At 34.9% G+C, this 20,348-nt stretch overlaps 1 protein-coding gene across 1 annotated transcript in view; it reads left to right on the forward strand.

The window, feature by feature from the left end:
- The window catches only part of LOC138315666 (sodium-dependent neutral amino acid transporter B(0)AT3-like), a 46,142-nt gene extending 37,544 nt beyond the window's left edge, over positions 1 to 8,598 (forward strand). The window contains exons 3-10 of the mRNA XM_069256850.1: positions 783 to 944; positions 1,517 to 1,627; positions 1,746 to 1,947; positions 2,369 to 2,490; positions 5,732 to 5,933; positions 6,685 to 6,844; positions 7,487 to 7,649; positions 8,011 to 8,598. Coding sequence (XP_069112951.1) covers positions 783 to 944; positions 1,517 to 1,627; positions 1,746 to 1,947; positions 2,369 to 2,490; positions 5,732 to 5,933; positions 6,685 to 6,844; positions 7,487 to 7,649; positions 8,011 to 8,244 — 1,356 coding nt within the window. The 3' untranslated portion in view covers positions 8,245 to 8,598. The remainder of the gene's footprint in view (positions 1 to 782; positions 945 to 1,516; positions 1,628 to 1,745; positions 1,948 to 2,368; positions 2,491 to 5,731; positions 5,934 to 6,684; positions 6,845 to 7,486; positions 7,650 to 8,010) is intronic.
- The last annotated feature ends 11,750 nt before the right edge of the window (positions 8,599 to 20,348 follow it).

Here is a 20,348-nt window from a genome sequence, read left to right on the forward strand (position 1 = left end):
AACTGTCCCACATACTGACCGATAACTACTGCCGGATAAACTTGTGCTTTATCCGTCAATACGATCACGTGAATTTGTTCCATATCTGACGGCACTTTTTTCTAACTTGACCCAGAACTTGAACCTTCCGGTGAATGAAACGTCATTCAGTCCCGCTAAAACGTGACGTCACATTCACCGAAATGACGTCATTTTTACGATATCGAAAATCTCGTATGGCGGTGCCGTCTTTTTCTTGGCTCATGACAAAGGTATGTATTGTTTAATTCTTTAATGGGTATATATTGTTATTTGAGTATTTTCCTTTCCTTTCAGTGATATATCACACTGAATAGAATTACGGTGACTGTTTGTGAATGCGCTTATTTATTTCCCACGGCAGTAAAAAGGAGTGCACTCTCATTCGGTTAAGTCTCACTTCGAGCGAAACAAAGTAAGGAACTGTCAATATGCTTTCGTTTTGAATGCCATAATGGTTGCAGGATAAACAGAATACACGGTTAGTATCTTACAATACAAGATTTGTTTTGGTGCTCGACACGAAAAGCCGAGATGACTCGGCAAAGCCTCGTCATCTCGGATTTCCTAAGTCTCGCACCAAAATAAACCCTGTATTGTAAGATACTAACCGTGTATTCTCTATGTATACAATAGCACTTTGCCAATGATTGGAAATGAACTGATGCATGAATGGTAGCACACCCAATCTCGTTATAAATGTACAACAGAATATGTAAAAAGCGTTGTCTGTATCAGTTTGTATCGTTTCTTTCTCTCCCAAGAAAAGTGGGTCCACCTCCTATTTTTGGTACAGACAAACTTTAGACATAGCGCCCTCTATTGAATCGCCTAGCGTTATCAACTGGAAGCTAGCCTTGGCCTTATTGGTGTGCTGGACTATCGTGTATCTGTGTCTCATCAAAGGAATTAAATCATCAGGAAAGGTTCGTACTTTATTGCAATATACATTCAAAATAGGCAAGGATTTGAATCCATTTTTCTTTTTACTTATTTTACGTTTTCTTTTGTAAATAATCATTGCCATGATACAAAATTGCCTTATTCTTACTATTTCTATTCTTTTATTTCTTCTTACAAAATTGCCTGAATTTCGTTAACTACCGCCAAAAGCGACAAAAAAGTAATACGAAACTTGTTGTTATCCAGAATTGTTTTGTATTGATTTCATCATCGAAGAAGCATAAAGATCAAAATCAAATATACGATTTTGTGTTATTATGAGCCCTTACTTGTAGTCCTAGTCCTTGAATTATTTTTGTAATATTTACAAACATGAGGTTTATAATTCAATGTCATTTTTATTACACATACACGACCTACATGTTGTGTATGCAGATTGTTTTGAAACTTAGAACTATTTCGTTTTGTCATGAAATGGAATCTTGACGTCCGATCCTGGTTTTAAATGTGATTCATCAGAGTCATTCTACCAGAAAAGACATGAACTTCATATGGGACAAAACGGATTATATTTTATCGTGGCCTATACTTTCAGGTCGTGTATGTAACGGCAACATTCCCGTATTTGGTGCTTGTCATATTCTTCTTCAGAGGAATCACTCTGCGCGGATTTGAGAGAGGCTTGTATCACCTGTTCGTTCCCGAAGTAAGTATTGCTTGGTACTGCATTCCATGTATTGCTTTTTGGAAATATTTTAAAATCAGCACAGTCAAACGAAACGGCTATCCAAGGTATCAATGCACTTGCTGATCCTTTGTTTTAGTGGCAATCCCTGCTGGACCCCAAGGTGTGGCTGGATGCAGCGACACAGATCTTCTACTCGTTCGGCCTGGCGTTCGGTTGTCTGATTGCATTATCCTCGTATAATCCTGTAAGGAACAACTTTGCTAAAGAGGCTTATTTTGTCACTGTCTGTGACTTCTTCACTTCCATATTCACCGCTACAGTTGTCTTCTCCATACTAGGTAAGCTGTCAATGATGTAGGGAAAAAACAGGGAATTTGAGCTCTTCTCACTTAAACGAGATCCGTTAAACTAATAACTGTTGATGTTTCTGAATGTTGTTAATTAGTTAACCCCGTCATTGAATATCCTGTGTATATAACACTACATAATCCATCGTAGTGTCGCTCCCTGTCACTTGACGAGGAGATTTCAGATGGAGGCGGAGATATATCTATCTTGTAGACATTGCTAATAACATCCCTTTTATAGTCTTCCTATTGAATGTAGTTATTATATCTTGGGAAATATATAGTAAAAATACGAGACGGGAACTCGTATACACGTGTTTGAGACAAATCAATCACTGTTTTAGTTCCTATTCATACAGTATTAACTCGTTCAAAGACAAGTACGAATCAATTCCTAATGTTTACCTTACAGGATTCAAAGCTACCATAGCATACGAGGAATGTCTAGAAAAGAATGGCAACGGAAGTGACGTCATCACAAATGGTAACGCACACGTAAACCACACATGTGACTTCAAAACTATCCTTATTGAGGTGAGCAATGGTAGTAATGTACAGTAGATTTGAAAAAAAATAACAAAATAAAGTGCAGAATTTAATTGTGTACACACATTTTTTAACCTTAGATAAACACATAGTAATCTACACAAAATTTGCAATTGTTATGCATTTCATTTTTGGAGAGGTCTGCTTTTTGTGGTTTTGTGAGCGTGTAAAAATCATGGTAACCAAATTTGTTATTTTGAGGGTTTTTTAATTGCAAAAAATTGGAATTTTTAATCCAAAACTACACCCCCTCTAGGAGAAATTATTTTCTTGACACAGTTTAAAACCAAGCATCACTGTCGTGATAGCGGTATTGAGCCTATTTCGACATCGGTATAACATTGAACTTTTGAGCAGTCTTACCTCGTACCGCGGCAAGACGCACATTCGGATACCCTCTAAACCATTAATCTCGAACCCATTTTGTTTAATTTCTTTATGCAATTTGTAACCCTATAGAGGTAGGCAGGCTGGTAGCCTTGCTTAAGCCCCAATGATATTATTGGTATTAGATGATTTTAACCCTATAGAGATAGACAGGCTAGTAGCCCTGCTTAAGTCCCTATGATATTTGAATATTCCCGCTAGGTAAACAGGAAGTGGGGTACCTGTTGAACCTTGACAGAAGTTGTTATGTTAGTCGTGTATAATTGTGGATCGCGGGGCTGAGTTAAATTATAGTGTATATTATAAGAGTACAAGTATTAGTTATTTAATAACAACCATGTATATATTTATTAGGCTGTGTTTAATTTCATAGTGCATTATTGTGGTGTATATAGTGTTGCTTAGACCTAGTACCGATGTGTAGTATATTTAAAGGTCAGTAACGCAGGATTGTTTACTCATGCTTGCAGCCAGAGCTAGGTTGTTGTTTTAGGGCATGGCCAAACTAGGTGACCGAAATATCAGTAAATTGTTACGGCACCTATTTAGTAGCGACTACGTGGGATGTTCTGGAAAGCATGACAGGACATCGCACGATCTATGCACGTGTTAAACTAGGTGACCAACTTATTAGTTAATTGTTACCGAATAGGTATGGGTATGGTAGGGACTACGTGGAATGTTCTGCAAGGAATGACAGGACATCACGTGGTCCACACACCTGTTTAACTGCGCAGTATAGTTTGTGCAAAATGTGCATATTACAGGCGGTTCTGTCCAGCCTCAACCAAGTCCAGTCAGAAAATCAAAACATTTATATTTTGTTAAGCCTGCATCAGGCGCCGGTAAGGCTGTATTCTGAATTAAAATTAGTAGATTTTGACAGTTTATGATGAGCTGGGTAACCTTTGGGGCAAGCATTGTCCCAACGGCACGTGCACCAGTCACGTACCCAATCATTATAAATAGAGGGCCGCAATAGGCCCCAGTCAGACGGAAACTAGACGGACATTAGACGGGAATAAGACTGAGACTGGGTACTTCCGCTTCACATACACCTACTTCACCGCCTCCTCTAGGGCCACATATGAGAGAGAGAAAGTGAGAACTCTTGTCTACACTTTGAATGAAAGCCGTCAACAAGCTTCTACCCTACTCCTTGTCATTTCGACCAACACAGCCATCCATAGGACGACAAATTGTGAAGCCTACATATAAGTCTCTAGATTGAATTCACCAGTTTGAGGACATATACCTTTTTTATTTTTATGCATATAATAAAACAGGGGCTTTCTGCTTAATTGAAAATTCACCCATGGCCATTCGGTCAAACTGAACTGCTACCAAAATACCCATAGTTGCTATTCTTCTTCAAACGAACATTTCCTTTGCCTTGACAACATGTATCAGCTTATAACGTAAAGATGACGTCACCGTTTGTAAAGTTGCATCTGATTGGCCAATTCAGCGGCATTTGAATATCTTATAGAACAGAATCATTCAAATAATTGGATAAAATTGAATGTTGATTATAACCTTAAATAACTGTGTTGTTTTATGGCGTTTTAACACAAAATCAGAATGTTCCCTCTTCAAACACTGAATTTTGTATATAGAAACCTAATTCTTGATAAATCATAATATTTTCTAAGAATTATCAGTTATTCTACCATGGTTAAAGTTTCCATCTTCCTCTTCACTAAAAAGTATGACACTTCCATCACACACAAAAAATGCAGCAAGAAGTAGACAGCGCTGCAATTAAAACGAGTGATATTTCCTTATTTTGCCAAGAACTAAATTGTCACTTAAGGACATGCATGACAAAGTATTTGTTGTGGCAAAGTCGAAACTCCTTAGGAATTCATTAAGCATAATCAGCTCTCGGTAACCGGACAACCGCATTATAAGATTGTCACGAACTTCCAACCTTAGGAAAGAAACATTGCCTTCTACATTGAAACATAATTGATTAATGGAGCATATAGTATTTATGACTTGGATTCGACAAAGTTCATAATGTATGATTAGATGCTCAATTTACAATATTTAAAACATAGGAATACATGGAATGTAATAGCCTTACAATTGGTTGTAAGGGGGATATTCCATACTGACTTTTAACATTAATGGTAACTATTATAGGGGAAACTGAATCTTTTAATACAAAATTAATATTTACATTGTGATATACTTGTCTTTCTTGATTGTGATCCGCTATACTCACATTCCACTCGTAACGAAACAAAACGTCTTATTGTCACATTTCATGCACATAATGCCAGCTTTGTTAAGAGTACCTCGTCTATATAGGACAGGTGCATACTGCTTGATATGATATATTATGAGCGGTAATCTTGCAAATCAGGCATTGTGTGAAATAAACAAGATAATTCGTAGATTCAGTATGTTTGTCTGGGTTTCGTAAACGTAATATTTTTTGCACAAATATGATAGTTTTTACCCAAACTACAGATGGTTACTGATATATATTGGTTCCTCTGAACGATCGTTTAATTACTTTAAAAAGCATTATATGGTTTAAGAATGTTTTTACATTGATGCATAACTTCACGATTCCCAAACCTCTCTTACGATGGGAATAATTGGCCAATTCATATCACAGCCCCAATTTGACAAATATTGTGTTCCAGGGCTTGATGAATTTAAGATGATATTAACTAATTACGAAAATTATTGATATTTCTGGATTTCTAGTGATTGAATTATATTTGATGAAATTCTAAAACGTTTAACGCCCCAATACATATCATATACAGTCAAAAATACCATTAAATTGCACGTGTTTGCTGGAAATATTGATATTTGATTTCTCTTACAGTCTGGTTCAGGGACAGGGTTGGCATTTATAGCGTTCACAGAAGCGATCAACCAGTTCCCAGTGGCGCAGCTTTGGTCCATTCTCTTTTTCTTAATGCTTTTTACACTCGGTCTAGACAGCATGTTCGGAACACTAGAGGGTGCTCTTACCTCCATCAACGATATGATGCTGTTTCCAGGAGTTCGCAGGGAAATTTTATGTGGTATGTTTAGCACAATGCCATTTATTTATTTATATTTTCTGTTATTCATGACATACGGTATAAACATACTAAATAAATGTAAACGTTAGAAATTCAAAAAGTCTAAAACGAAAGATATAAGTTATTCTCAATATGATCAGACCATGAAATCAATTTGTGGTCAATAATTCCATTTAAAAATTTTGAAGTCTTTTTATATTTCTGCAAATATGGTTTTATCTAAACATACACAAAGTCTAAAAACGATAACCTTTACCGCACAAAAATGCTGTTAATCTAATGGTTTAAGGCATCATAATTTTTTGCCTGTGCATTTGAATGGTTTTCGTAACTTATTTCATCACACTTTATGGTTTTTATTAGACTACTGAAGAAAAGATAAAATTTCAAAACGTTCCCACCAGGTACAGGTTACATTGGCATGAATAACTTTAACCAAACGAGATCCTTGTTTATCTACGAGATAATTGTATGTTCATCAACTAGACTTAAATGGTTATCTTGATAGGGATTAACTTTCTGTATGAGTGTTCAATCAGTTTCTGATTCTGTAATTGCATGTTACAGAGTTAACTGCCCCGGGTATATATTGATTGTGACATCATGTGTTTACGAGCGTAACGTATTTCTTTTAAGAGAAAATGACGTGAGTTTTGCTTTCAAATTAATGACGTCACAATGGATACCTAACTGCAAAGAAGCTAACTCTGTAATTTGCAAAGACGGAATACAATAGGATTTATCGTTACAGGTGCTGTGTGCCTCCTGTCCTTTATCATTGCGCTTTGCTTCTCCACCTCCACCGGGTCTTATGTATTCTACCTGTTTGACTCCTTCTCAGCAAACATCCCCCTATTGATCATTGCCTTCATCGAATGTGTAGCTGTCTCTCATATTTATGGTCTGGATCAGTAAGTATGATTCAGATACCGTATAATCATGCAATGCTACATTTGTACATGTAGCATTAGCGGAAGGATATCATAGCAGTTTCTTCCTCATTGGCCATGATAAAACCAATTCCGACGAGAATGTTCTCAGTCTTGCTAATTGCCAATAATGGGTAGTTTAAAAACCTGTTGCGGTGATGTCAAAAACAGGCGTTTGAGAAGCTGTCATTTTCCGAAAAGGGGTAAAATAAACGTTTTATGGTTTTATAACATGAAACAACACAGATGTAACTATTTATATATATTTTCGTCAGTAACAATTGTTGTAATTGGATCACATCGTGTTTTAATGTTTAATGTGTTATTCATGTTTCGAATTAAAGTAAGCAGTCCTTGTTATCTCTTGATTTTGAAAATCAATGTCGCAAAGCGCATGTTTATTTTACAGGTGTACACTTCTTATATTTATAATTGAACTTTAATAAATAAAATTGTATGCTCGTATATTTTGTCTCTTTAATATTTTATTTCATTATTAAGGTTTGCTATTTAGAAAATGCTCAAAGTAAAGTAACTATCGTGATCATGATCCTATCTACGGTAGTTATTATTCGATAACGAATGTTGGTATCAATGCTTTATTTTACCTGTTTTATGTTACAGAATGTCATATGATATAGAGTTGATGATCGGAACGCGGCCAAGTTACTTCTTTTTAATATGCTGGAAATATGTAGGGCCGATAGCCATGATTGTCATATTCCTAGCTAGCATCGTGGAAATGTTCTCTGATGGATTATCGTATGATATATGGGATGCAGCACAGGTACGTCCAAATAGTTAACACATTTTACTAAACAAATATTTCGCTTTTATCAATAATTATTTTTTATTTTCTCAAATGTTGCCAAGGAATCCATTAAAGATCATTTTGCTGAATCCTTATTACCTGTAATATTTTTTTATGGATTTTAACAACATTAGCATGCCTTGTTATGATCAATCTTTGGAATAAAACTAACCTTCATAGAAAATATTTTATATACTAGGACTAACTGACAGCAGGAAAACTTCTTCTTGGCTTTCTTGTAAAATATCTAATTGCGTCAAGGCTGTTTTCGTGTTTTGGATTTCTGTTTAAAGTTTAAATGTTATGTTGTATCATTATATTTCTATCTTTGTTGTAGGGTTTTACTGTGACTGTACCGCTGCCATGGTGGTGTCTGATTATCGCCTTTTTGTTGGTCATGTCCTCAGTTCTGTGGATCCCTTTAGTAGCCGTTGTAAAGTACTTTAAAATCATAGACTACAAACCGGAAGTTCCGGCGTTCTTCCCAGAAGAGGAGTTAGTAGAGGAGAGAAATGTTAAGCCTCATGTTCCCACGACTTTTGAGAAATCTGTTTTGGGCTTTAAACAATAACCAACATTGAAATCGCGGTAATTAATCGAAATAGAAAGAGTCAACATGAAAATCGTGCAGTCGGCCTGGATACACAGTATGGGCTCAGTTTGATTTAGCTATAATCTACTAAACATCCTATTGACATCTATGGTCGTTTAAGGTCAGTCTCCATTGTGTGCGAGGTTATTGTGGTCTTGGCGACAGCGGCATATTCCTTTCGGGTCTCATTGTGATAGTGGGATATTGTCTGAAGCATAATGCCGACGACTTGGCGCAGCAAACCCCACCTTGTCATATTATACTTAAAATTGGCGACTTCGATGTTCGTTCCATGAATGTAAAGTTCTAGGGCGCTGTGAAAGAAACAACATATATAAGTTCGTTCCATGAATGTAAAGTTCTAGGGCGCTGTGAAAGAAACAACATATATAAGAAAGTGGAAATAGTTTATATATAAGAATGACAATCCAAACAACGCATAATCAATATCTTTAAGCTTATACGTGTCAATGGATATATTATAGCCGGATGTTGCGTCAGTGTGCAACGGGATATAATTTGCGGATTACAATGTAGGCGTAAACTGAACGAATTAGTTCAAAATATGCAGTGACAAATATGACACTTGTTAATAGCCTGTTAAGTGTTAAAGTGGTATTGCTAGGGATTTGTATGGTTCTCTAAGACGTGTGTATCATATATTATATGATTATGTCAAAAATATCCATATTACATATCAACAAAAAGTATTGAATGCAGTGATCGAATGGGAAGTACATGAAAAGAGGCGTCAATGGTTATACGGTTACGACTTGGGCAGGAGTGTGCATGCATCTGGCAATAATGTTAATAATAGCTGCAATTAGTGTGTTTCTGTCAACGAGATGATTCTCGATTTCTACACGCTTTTGAATGAGAATTAAAATATATTGTAATTTGGTATCGCAATACACCTGTACAAGGGACAGGATGATATTATATTGCACGGGAACGGATGGATAGTTGTTAGGACAACGGACTTGTGCATCAATCGTGTCCATGGCAACGACGAAATTTAATATACTGATAGTCGACACGGCAACAGATATATTCAATAGAACAGAAGATGATAATTCAATATTGATGGTAATTACGTAAGAGTATCAGGCAGAGGTGAAATGTTAAAAGGTAAGAGAGTTTATAAATCCAAATGCAACCGAAAAAATATTTATTTTTATTGCCATAGAGTAAATTGAAATTTCTTTCATGGTAAATATAAGGAAATTAACATTTTTAATATAGACTGTCATATTAAAAACATGTACATGCATTTCTGTAGCGTGGCATCAGAAAAACAATTATTGGATTTTGCGAATAAAAAAAACTTCCAAACCTTGTAACACGTAATAATTTAGTTTTAGCGAAGTCTCATGGTGTTCAATATGAATTCCAACTCATTATATTATTAGTATTAAACATAAAAATTCAAAGATGAGTTGACAAAATTATGTTACTCAAGAGTGTCTGTTAAATTATTGACAATGGTAGAGTGTGGTAGTTGGTATTGGTTAACGTGATTTGAAAGAAAGGGATGAGTAGTTTTATGCAGTAGATTAGTATGCATTAGTATATGTGTTTGTGAAATATATGTTTATATAGCATATATCTAGATATTATATAGAGTAAAACTTGATATAGTTTTGTTAAACAAATGATAATAAAGCTGTTCTATATCCACTGCATTGTTGCTTGGTAAATCGCTATGAGGGGAAGTTTTCCCGTGGTCTTTAAAACACAGATGTGATGGCAAAATAACACTCACATGTGCGTGCAATGAATATTTATTATAATAGTTACGGCATTAATGGCCTGACATCTCAACGTTACTACACCAAAATCGCAACAACAATGCACCTTATTTTATAGTACACACACATGTATTGCATTAATTTACATTTCTGTCGAAAAAGTTTATTGTAGCCATACAGATTTCTGCGGTACTTGTATTTTAGTATGTTTTGCCTCAGACATTTTGTGCAGGTAGGGCGTTAGAATTGTACATGCTGCCCCTATTGCATGATCGTAAAAGGCGACTAAATTTAGGATCTTATCTTTTCTCTTCTTCCTAACTGACTTTATCTTTCCTAATGCCTCCCTTTGCACCGCCTCACTTTTGGCCTTGAGTTGAGCGTTCGCCCCTGTGAGAAAGGCTCTGGGTTCTGTCCCCTGGCCGAGACACACCAAAGTCTATAAAAGTGGTAGTTTCTGCTCCTGCTTAGCGTTCAGCATACAGGGAGTGGGACGACTGGTTCGCCCGTTGTCAGTACAGTGTGACCGGGTGGGGTGTATTGCTTGGTGTCTTCGGCGGCATGCTTCAGTGATATAGCACTATAAAAAGGGCAACAGTTCCACTATACAAGAAGACACAACACGAACATACCGCAGTCTCCCAGTACACTCACCTCGCACAACATACACGCAACACACCGCATACATGGGAGGCCGTCCTTACATGACCATAGCTGTTTATAGGACGTTAATAAATCAAACAAAAAAAGCTTAATTACGATTGCGTTTATTGTTTTATTACGAAAGCGCAAATGCATCACTACGCTAACTTGTTCATAATTTATGTTGCGCTAAACATTTGCGTCAAAAATGATGTTCAGAGTTTTCAGGTGGATGCTACAAAGAGTACAAGGGATATATACATTAGACACGTTGGAAACATTTTTTTCTAATAGTAAAATCTTGTTAGCGTCAAGGTTTGAATCTTTTACTCTTCGATTTTAGAATCTAGCGGCTGCCCTGAAAATGAAGTAACATCCTATCAGTCTATATATTGAGTGTTAATTTGTCGATTTCTAAATAAGGACTAATACATATTGGATCTGCTCTGGTTTTGGTATGAACACATATTTCCGAAAATCTATATTAGAAAAAAACTAGTTACAAGAAAAATTTGACTTTCCACCAGAGCAGATCCTTAAGTAAACAAGCATATTACAAATGTATACCTTATTAGGCAAAGAATACTTATTTGAGTGGTGTAGGCTATAATCGGAGTTTTCGTACACTAATGGAGGCAATAAATGGGCCAAATAATTGTGGAATAGGTTTTTACTAATTTTATAAAAAAACATCTCTTTTTAGCGACGATTTGCAAGTGGTTATAATCCACTTTCAGAATATAAAGATAATATATAAGCATATGATGGCAAACTTGTTATTACCCTGGTAATTTCTTTTTTTTTTTATATTTCATTACATAAAACATTTAACATATAAACAACTTATACACAGTCATCATTCATTTACTTACTCATCTCTCATTTATTTTATTGTGAGCAATTTCTTATTAATTATCTTAAATTCAGCGTATTATCACACTAATATTTCCTTTTCGTTGTACATATATCTCTTATCCTCTCTCATTTTTATAACAATCACTCTAATACTCTAATGTTTGCTGTTCTGATTAAATTAATTCTAGTGTGTCTGAATATGAAATTATCATCATGATCAATGTTTTGATATTTTTTTGTTTTCCAAATCTACCATTTTGTTGTCATTATAATAAAACTATTAATACCTTGCTTTTCTTTAAGTTCTTCAGTCTTTAATTAGTTAGTATTCAGTTCTAACATAATGTGTTTTTCTTCCATAATATAATTTGGGGTCAAGTTAAATAATGACATTTTTATTTTTACCATAGTATTTCAACTCTTGGGCATGAATAAAATAAATGAGTTAAGGATTCTTCATTAATTTTACAGAATGTACTGTTATGACCCAGAATAACAGAAATGAGAAACCAGCAGCTAAATTCAAAACACAATTTAATTATATATACTATATTATACAGAGATGGTTTACAATATCTAAAGTAATTGGTGGTGGTACAAGAGTAATACGATGATTTAAAGTGTTACTTATCTGTATGCGAATGTCCTGGTATAATCCTTGATCCTTCCAGGTTTCAAATTCACAATAATCACAAATCCACAAGGAAATTGAATGTCCACCGATGATTTGTAAAGTTCCAGGCAATATGAATAAATCCACACAAAGTGTTGTAATAATCCACAGATAAAGTCACAATAGCTCTCCCAATAGAATCTTATATGGCGCTGTACAATTCTTGATATGTCTTATTACAGGTCTCATTACAGTTCTGATTAGCCTTGGGCAGCTGGAGTATATATAGTTTAACCCTAATTCAAGAATATTGGAGAACCTTCTACTTCTAGAAATATCTAACTAAAACAGTAAACAAGTAAACACAGAACTTTCTGGAAATAGATCATTCTAGATCTCTACTTATAATCAACATGTTTACAAACATATTTGTTTATACGATGATAATATTCTAGAAAGTTCTATAACCTAAATTAATTATGTGAACTTTATATAGGCCATGGGCTAGGAGGGTCCCACATGCACCCCCCCCCCCCCCAACCTCCGAACTAATATTTTTCTGAACCCTTATGACCCACTGATCACAAATCCAAATGTTAACATTGCATAAGTTGGGATGAACTTCCGGTTATGACGTCATCAAGATGGCCGCCATCTCGAATTTCACTAAAAATTGAAAAATAGTCATAACATTAACATTTTTCAACCGAAGTAGACAAATGAGGTATCAAAATGACCACAATAGAACAACAAATACATATCAGGACCAAAAAAACCCAATATATGTAGTGATTTCTACGCAGGAAATTAAAAAATCGGATTTAAAGCCTAAAAATGGTGATTTTTCAGCAAATTTTTCATATTTTGTTTGACGCAGTAAAAATGTTTTCCAACAGCAATCTATTATTTCTAATAGGTTTTTTGACCACTTATCAATCAGTGTAAGCAACGAAAACAACCAAAACCAATGTTAACATCGTGTAAGTTCCGGTTATGACGTCATCAAGATGGCCACCATCTCGAATTTCACTGAAAAATGAACAATAGTCAAAACATTGACATTTTTCAACTGAAGTAGACAAATGAGGCATCAAAATGACCACAATAGAACAACAAATGCATATCAGGACCAAATAATCCAATATATGTAGTGATTTGAACGCAGGAAATGAAAAAATAATATTTTCAGCTCAAAAATAGTAATTTTCAGCATTTTTTCATATTTGGCTTTGACGCAGCAAAATTGTTTCCCAACAACAAATTATTATTCACAATCAGTTATTTGACCTCTTATCAATCGGTTAAAACAACAACAACAAAAATATATAGAAATGCAAAAGAACATTTTTATACCATCATTTGGTTTAGAAAACATCACCGGATGCGGCATATGACTATTTTTTCCAAACCGCTAACACTACATTTTCCTGGTGTCTTGGAATTTCCTGAATATAACATTGGCTATTGACGATTTATATCTTAACAAATTTGAATTTAAAGTTGGCTGAATATCTAAGTGGGACTTCAAAATAATCCATTTTCATATTCGAAATTTTGTAGACTAGTAGCCTCTCAAACTGAATTATTATAGAAAAACGCTAACTAATAGCTATGGGGTATCAAATTAAAGTTCCGTAAATACCATGACACTTTTCTAAACATATTGTGTCTTTTAGAATGAGCACATCCATTGTTTATTTCCTGTGTATAACGCAAGGAAATATAAGATGGTTACTGCAGTGTCACATATTTCTTAATGGTAATCATTTTCGTTGTGCGTGCTTTCTCGCCAGAGTGTCGTCTTCGACCTCGGTGACCTGATGTGACATTACATTACCTTTTTGGTTTGTTTAGTTTTACGTCCTATTAACAGCCAGGGTCATGTAAGGACGTGCCAGGTTTGTTGGTGGAGGAAAGCCGGAGTACCCGGAGAAAAACCACCGGCCAGCGGTCAGTACCTGGCAACTGCCCCACATGGGATTCGAACCCGCATCCCTGAGGTGGAGGGCTTGTGGTAATATGTCGGGACATCTTAACCACTCGGCCACCGCGACCCCACATTACATTACCGGGTTACCATCGTGGTTCTAACTTATCAACTATCCGTGGTCAGAGTTAAGATCATAAACATCGGCTTCAGGGATGTGGGAGCTCTTCCTTTTTCCAACGTAGTTTCACCTAGATTCACATATCGTATATGATGTTCCAGACTTCCCTGGCATGATGGAAAAGACACCAGATCAACATTCTGCGGAGAGTTGAGTTGGTTTTCCTTAATTCGTATGAAGCACAATTCCTCATTCTTGTGAACCTCAGTGACCATAAGTGGCACAGGTGGATTCTTTAAGGTCATAAATGAGGTCTGCAGTGAAGTTTCACTCTTTGCCAAGTCTGGAAAGCACTTTAGAGAACTCTCTACTGGAGAGTCTTCAATGGTCTCTTTGCGCATACACCAGATGTGACACAACCAGCACCTTCAAGGGAGTGGGAGAAGTCAGACCAATGAAAAACATTTAACATTTATGCCCTCATTAATGACCTCGATGATATCACCTGTGTCATTTATGGTTGCACGAGGGTCCACAAGATTCTTCATACGAATTATGGAGTTATGTGCTAAGGAGAACCAATCCACCATTGGAAGAATGTGCATTTGGTGTAATTTCCATTATGCCGGAGAAGTCTGAAACAGCATATACGTACGATTTGTTAGAATCTGAAAGAGATCCCACATCCCTGAACCTGTTGTTCCTGATATGAACTCTGGCCGTGGATGGGTCATAAAAGGCTAGAAAAACACTGGTAATGCAGTGTCACATGAGCTCATCGACATCGAAGACGTCGATCTGGCTTTCGACGAATTGGATACTGATATCTCGAGTACTCTGATTCGGACTGCATGTACCAGCTACCAGATATGCCGTGTCTCTTCAATGGATAGGTCAGTGAGGCGAGAAAGCACGCACAATGATAATGGTTATCATTGAGAACCAGTGAAAGACATATTAGTGACATTGTAGTAACCATCTGACATTTTGCTTATGCTATGCATAGGAAATAAACATTGAATGTGCTCATTTTCGAAGACACAAACGCTTTGGGAACCGTTAATGATATTAACGGAAACACAGGCTTAGCTTAGGTTACATGTGTCAGTAGGTGTTGTGTTATTTTTGAGACGCTGCTAATCTACAAAATTGAGGGTATAACAATAATTCTTTTTTTGCATTTCTATATATTGTTGTTTTTGTTTTTACTGATTGATAGGAGTTTAAATAACTGAATACGAGAAATAATTTGTTGTTGGGAAACATTTCTGCTGCGTCAAGCCAAGTATGAAAAATTTGCTGAAAAATCACCATTTTTGAGCTTAAAAGCTTATTTTTTTATTTTTTCCGTACAAATCACTACACATATTGGATTATTTGGTCCTGATATGTATGTATTTGTCGTTCTATTGTGGTCATTTTGATACCACATTTGTCTACTTTAGTTGAAAAATATCAGTGTTATGACTATTCTTCATTTTAAGTGAAATTCGAGATGGTGGCCATCTTGATGACGTCATAACCGGAACCTATACAATGTTAACATTGGTTTTTGTTGTTGTTGTTGTTTAAACTGATTGATAAGTGGTCAAAAACTTTTTTTGAAATAATAGATTGTTGTTTGGAAACATTTTTGCTGCGTCAAATAAAATATGAAAAATTTGCTGAAAAATCACCATTTTTGAGCTTTAAATCCGATTTTTTCATTTCCTGCGTAGAAATCACTACATATATTGGATTTTTTGGTCCTGATATGTATTTGTTGTTCTATTGTGGTCATTTTGATACCTCATTTGTCTACTTCGGTTGAAAAATGTTAATGTTATGACTATTTTTCAATTTTTAGTGAAATTCGAGATGGCGGCCATCTTGATGACGTCATAACCGGAAGTTCATCCCAACTTATGCAATGTTAACATTTGGATTTGTGATCAGTGGGTCATAAGGGTTCAGAAAAATATTGGTTCGGAGGTTTGGGGGGGGGTGCATGTGGGACCCTCCTAGCCCATGGCCTAATAGGATGTATTGATAATATAGCTATAGGAGTTATCTCCCCTATCTAATAACTACATGTATTTAGTGTCATACATAACAGTACATAGGCCGTCTGATTTATTCATTTATTTAGGTTTATGTACTATGCTTGCTATTCTTTGTATAAATTTCTATTGAAAATCCTTACATTTTTTATCTGCTATTGAATATTTGATTGTTTGGCAAATAAGTTTCAAATTCATATCCTCGTTATTAATTGAGTGATCCCATTTGTTCATATGTTTAGTTTTTGAGTTATTTGATATACAAAATGTGTTTAAAAACTTCTAAGGTCCAAAGTGCATTTATAATTTTCTCAATTCATATTAGACATAGATCATCGGTGATCTTAGTTATTTCTTTGGCATCTTTTTGTTCATTTTTTTAAGATAGGTAACCAATTACTAGGTATTGCCTTCTTTATTTTAGAAAATTCTGATATTCAGTTATGTCTGCTGATTAATGTATCCTGTAATGCTTCGGAAGTTATAAATCTGCTTTCTGTATTATTCCATACATGTTTGATTTTAGATATTCCGCTCTTACACCATTGTTTAAAGAAAAGTGGTTTGTGCTTAAATAATATTTTGCTTGCCAAAAAGATTGACATTCAATACGCCTCGCCGGGTGTGATTAGAACATTTTTTGATAATTAACTGCCATTGAATTCAGGCCTGCTGAAATATATCTGGTATTTTCCGGAGGTCTAAGACTTTTGTGGTGCTACATTTGCAAAGAAAGTAATCAATTTTGAACGATTTATCATAAGTTTGGGCCAGCATTTTCCTAAGATATTCCATGCCTCTGTTTCACTATGGATAAGCTTATATATAATTTTGACTTTTTTTTATCAATAACGTCTATATCCAATACATCCAATCCACCCAGATTCCTTGACTAATAACTGTTTAAAGACTTTATAATTTTTTCTTTTCCATAGGAACTCATAAGTCAAATCGTTTATCTGCATTTTGTAGTTTTTCTGAATGGTCTTTTGAGATAATTCATGATTTACCTGGGAACAGATCAAAGATTTAATTATGAGAACTTTTCCTTCAAGCGTAGGGTTTCTTTTTTTCCATTGTGTTATTTTTAAAAGTTTACTTTCCCATATCTGTTCTTCATTGATATTATAAACAACGACTGTTTTGATGTTATCTTTCACCCATGATTTTTTCCCCTAAAGTTTGGAGGCCTCTATTTCCAAAAACCTATACATAATCCTTTTGTTTTCCTAAGTTTACCTTTGCACCAGATGCTTTCTCATATCTAGATAGAATGTGGAAAATATTTGGTAAACTGTTCGCGCTACTAACAAAGAATTGAGAGTCGTCTGCAAACATATTAAGTTTTAATTGGATATGTTTGTTATTTACTCTTGATAAGCCAATACTGTTGATAGCTTCGTTATTCCTTATTGAACATGCTAGGGCCTCCGCTTGTAAAATGTATAGTATTGGGGCGATTGGACATCCCTGTTTTACTGACCTGGATATATTGAAGAATTTAGAAAGATGGCCGTTAGTAAGTATGCAACTTTTAGAATATTTGTGAGTCATTTTAATCCATCCGATCATTTTTGTCCCGAAACCAAATTTCCTCAGACATTTTTCTAACCATCCCCATTCGACCCTATCGAACGCCCTCTGTTGGTCTAAGAAAATAATTGTCCCACCCATATTCATTTGCCCTGTATATTCAATCATGTCACTCAATCTGCCAAGATATCATCAATCCCTTGTGATTTATTACTTTTTAGATTCATAACAGCTTTATGTATTTCATTTTCAGTTGAAGAATTTTCACAAGACTCCATTTCATATTTAGATAATTCGGTGCTAATGTTACATAATAAATTTACTTACCAACAAATCGGCTTCGATAGTTCATTCCATCCTTCTGAAGAAAACAACGTCTTAAAAAATTCAATTTAACTTGTTCTTTAAGAATAATGTTTATATCGTTGCTATAAGTACCATCTTGGCATTTAATTGTTTTCCAAGTTTTATTAGCCCCATGAACTTTTCTAAACTGAAAAGATAACTAGACGACCGTTCGCCTTGTTCATACCATTTTAATCTAGACCTTATCCTTGCCGCTTGTGTCCGTTTATCATAATATCTATATACTTCTCCCTGCAAGTTAGATAACTCTTGTTCGTTTACAGTATTTCCTTCATTTTTTGTATGATTTTGTTTATTATTTTCTCAGGAAATATTCTATTATTAAGATAACTAGACGACCGTTCGCCTTGTTCATACCATTTTAATCTAGACCTTATCCTTGCCGCTTGTGTCCGTTTATCATAATATCTATATACTTCTCCCTGCAAGTTAGATAACTCTTGTTCGTTTACAGTATTTCCTTCATTTTTTGTATGATTTTGTTTATTATTTTCTCAGGAAATATTCTATTATTGACCGACCTCTTTTAAATGTAAAACATTTTTGTTTGGATATCTCCTTCGCCATATATCTTCCAAATATATGACTTACCTGAATCTGTGTCTGTAAAACGATTTGTCTGCCATTATCCTTATGAAATATACAGTTAAAATTATTACATATTATAATCACAAATATATAGACGAAATGTAACAATTATAATTTTGGCTACATTTTTTTTATTTTGAGTGCTATTTTCGGCCATGTCAATTATTAACAAAGGGGATTCACCCACTTCAAGTTTGAGTGCACCAAAAATATTTTCTAAAAAGTTGGCTCCTTACCTGGAGTAAGCATTGCAAAAATTTGAGAAAAATCGTGGACCAGTACATTTTTCGTTTAAAGGTCTTTGTAAGGCAAGGTCTATTTTTAGCAATATTACACCATGTTTGCACCACGGCCTTTTTGAATCATATAATTGTGAAAACAAAGAAAGTGACTACTTATTCAATACTCATTTGTTACATTAAATGTAAAGCCCTATCTGATTGTATCACCTATATATTAAATATAATCAAAATATTGAATCACAATTGCAAAGTGTTTCAGATTTTTAGGGCATCATCATTCACATTTTCAGCTAGATGATGACTGCAACTGAATTTTCAGAAATATTCATTTTGTTTACAGCAGAAAGACATATAAAGTAGAATAAAGACAAAAAGTTAAAAAAAAAAACTTTTTAGTCACACAAAACTAAACATTAAGTGGTAACTAATTAGCGTCTCTACGATTCTATAAATTCTAGGAATGCGATACATACAGCATTTTAGACAAATAATGGACCGTATGTTTTAATGACATCATCAATTTTGTTGAAAGTGAACGTTTCATTGCATGAAATCGCTTTATCTTCACGTATTTTTAAAATGACAATTTAGGATACAATTCAAAAGGTTACGTCCTTTCTATAAACTTCTTTAAAATTATGATTACATTCCAATAATTAATTTTTCTTTGTTTCCATACCAAATCTGGCTTTCTGATTGGCCAATATTTTTTTGTATACCACTATATTTACACTTGCTAGGCTTGGTCACTATACGTAAGTACTAGCCGATTTTGTTTACCATAACTGCATGGTAACATTGAACTTTGAACTTGCGTATGAAAATGTTCTGTGCAACGTAAAAGGACTACTTTTTTTTAAAAAGAAACACATGGCTTTGTTTACATTTTGACGCAACATTACGTATATATTGTTGTTTTTTCATAGGATTTTGGAAGAATGTAAACAAAATAATACATGTTTTATATTTATATATGATTCAAACAATTTTTAAATTAACAATTTTATAAAGAAACGGAAAAATATCCCGACCGGGGCGACGTGCTTTCATTTTTGTTAAAAATGATGAGTGTCAAATGAAAACATTACCTCTGTGCCTATGTTCGTCCTACGATCGAGTCTTTGAGGTGGACGGGCGTGAGATCCTCTGATAGAGGTCAGTTATAAACATATCCTCTTGTCTTTGTTCTTTGAGAATTTAATCATGTGTATTATAAAACATGCACCGCTAATAATCCACGTGTTGACAGTTACGCGTCACCACAAATTATACATTATATCCATCGGATACAAGTGAATTTGTTTCATCTATCGATGGCGATATGAGCGTAGATTATATAATCACATGGCTCCCAAGGATGTAATATCGTCAAGTCAGACGACATCTCAAACACATTGAGCTACTTGAAA

This window comes from Argopecten irradians, chromosome 2 (genome assembly GCF_041381155.1).
Source record: "Argopecten irradians isolate NY chromosome 2, Ai_NY, whole genome shotgun sequence".
NCBI lineage: Eukaryota > Metazoa > Mollusca > Bivalvia > Pectinida > Pectinidae > Argopecten > Argopecten irradians.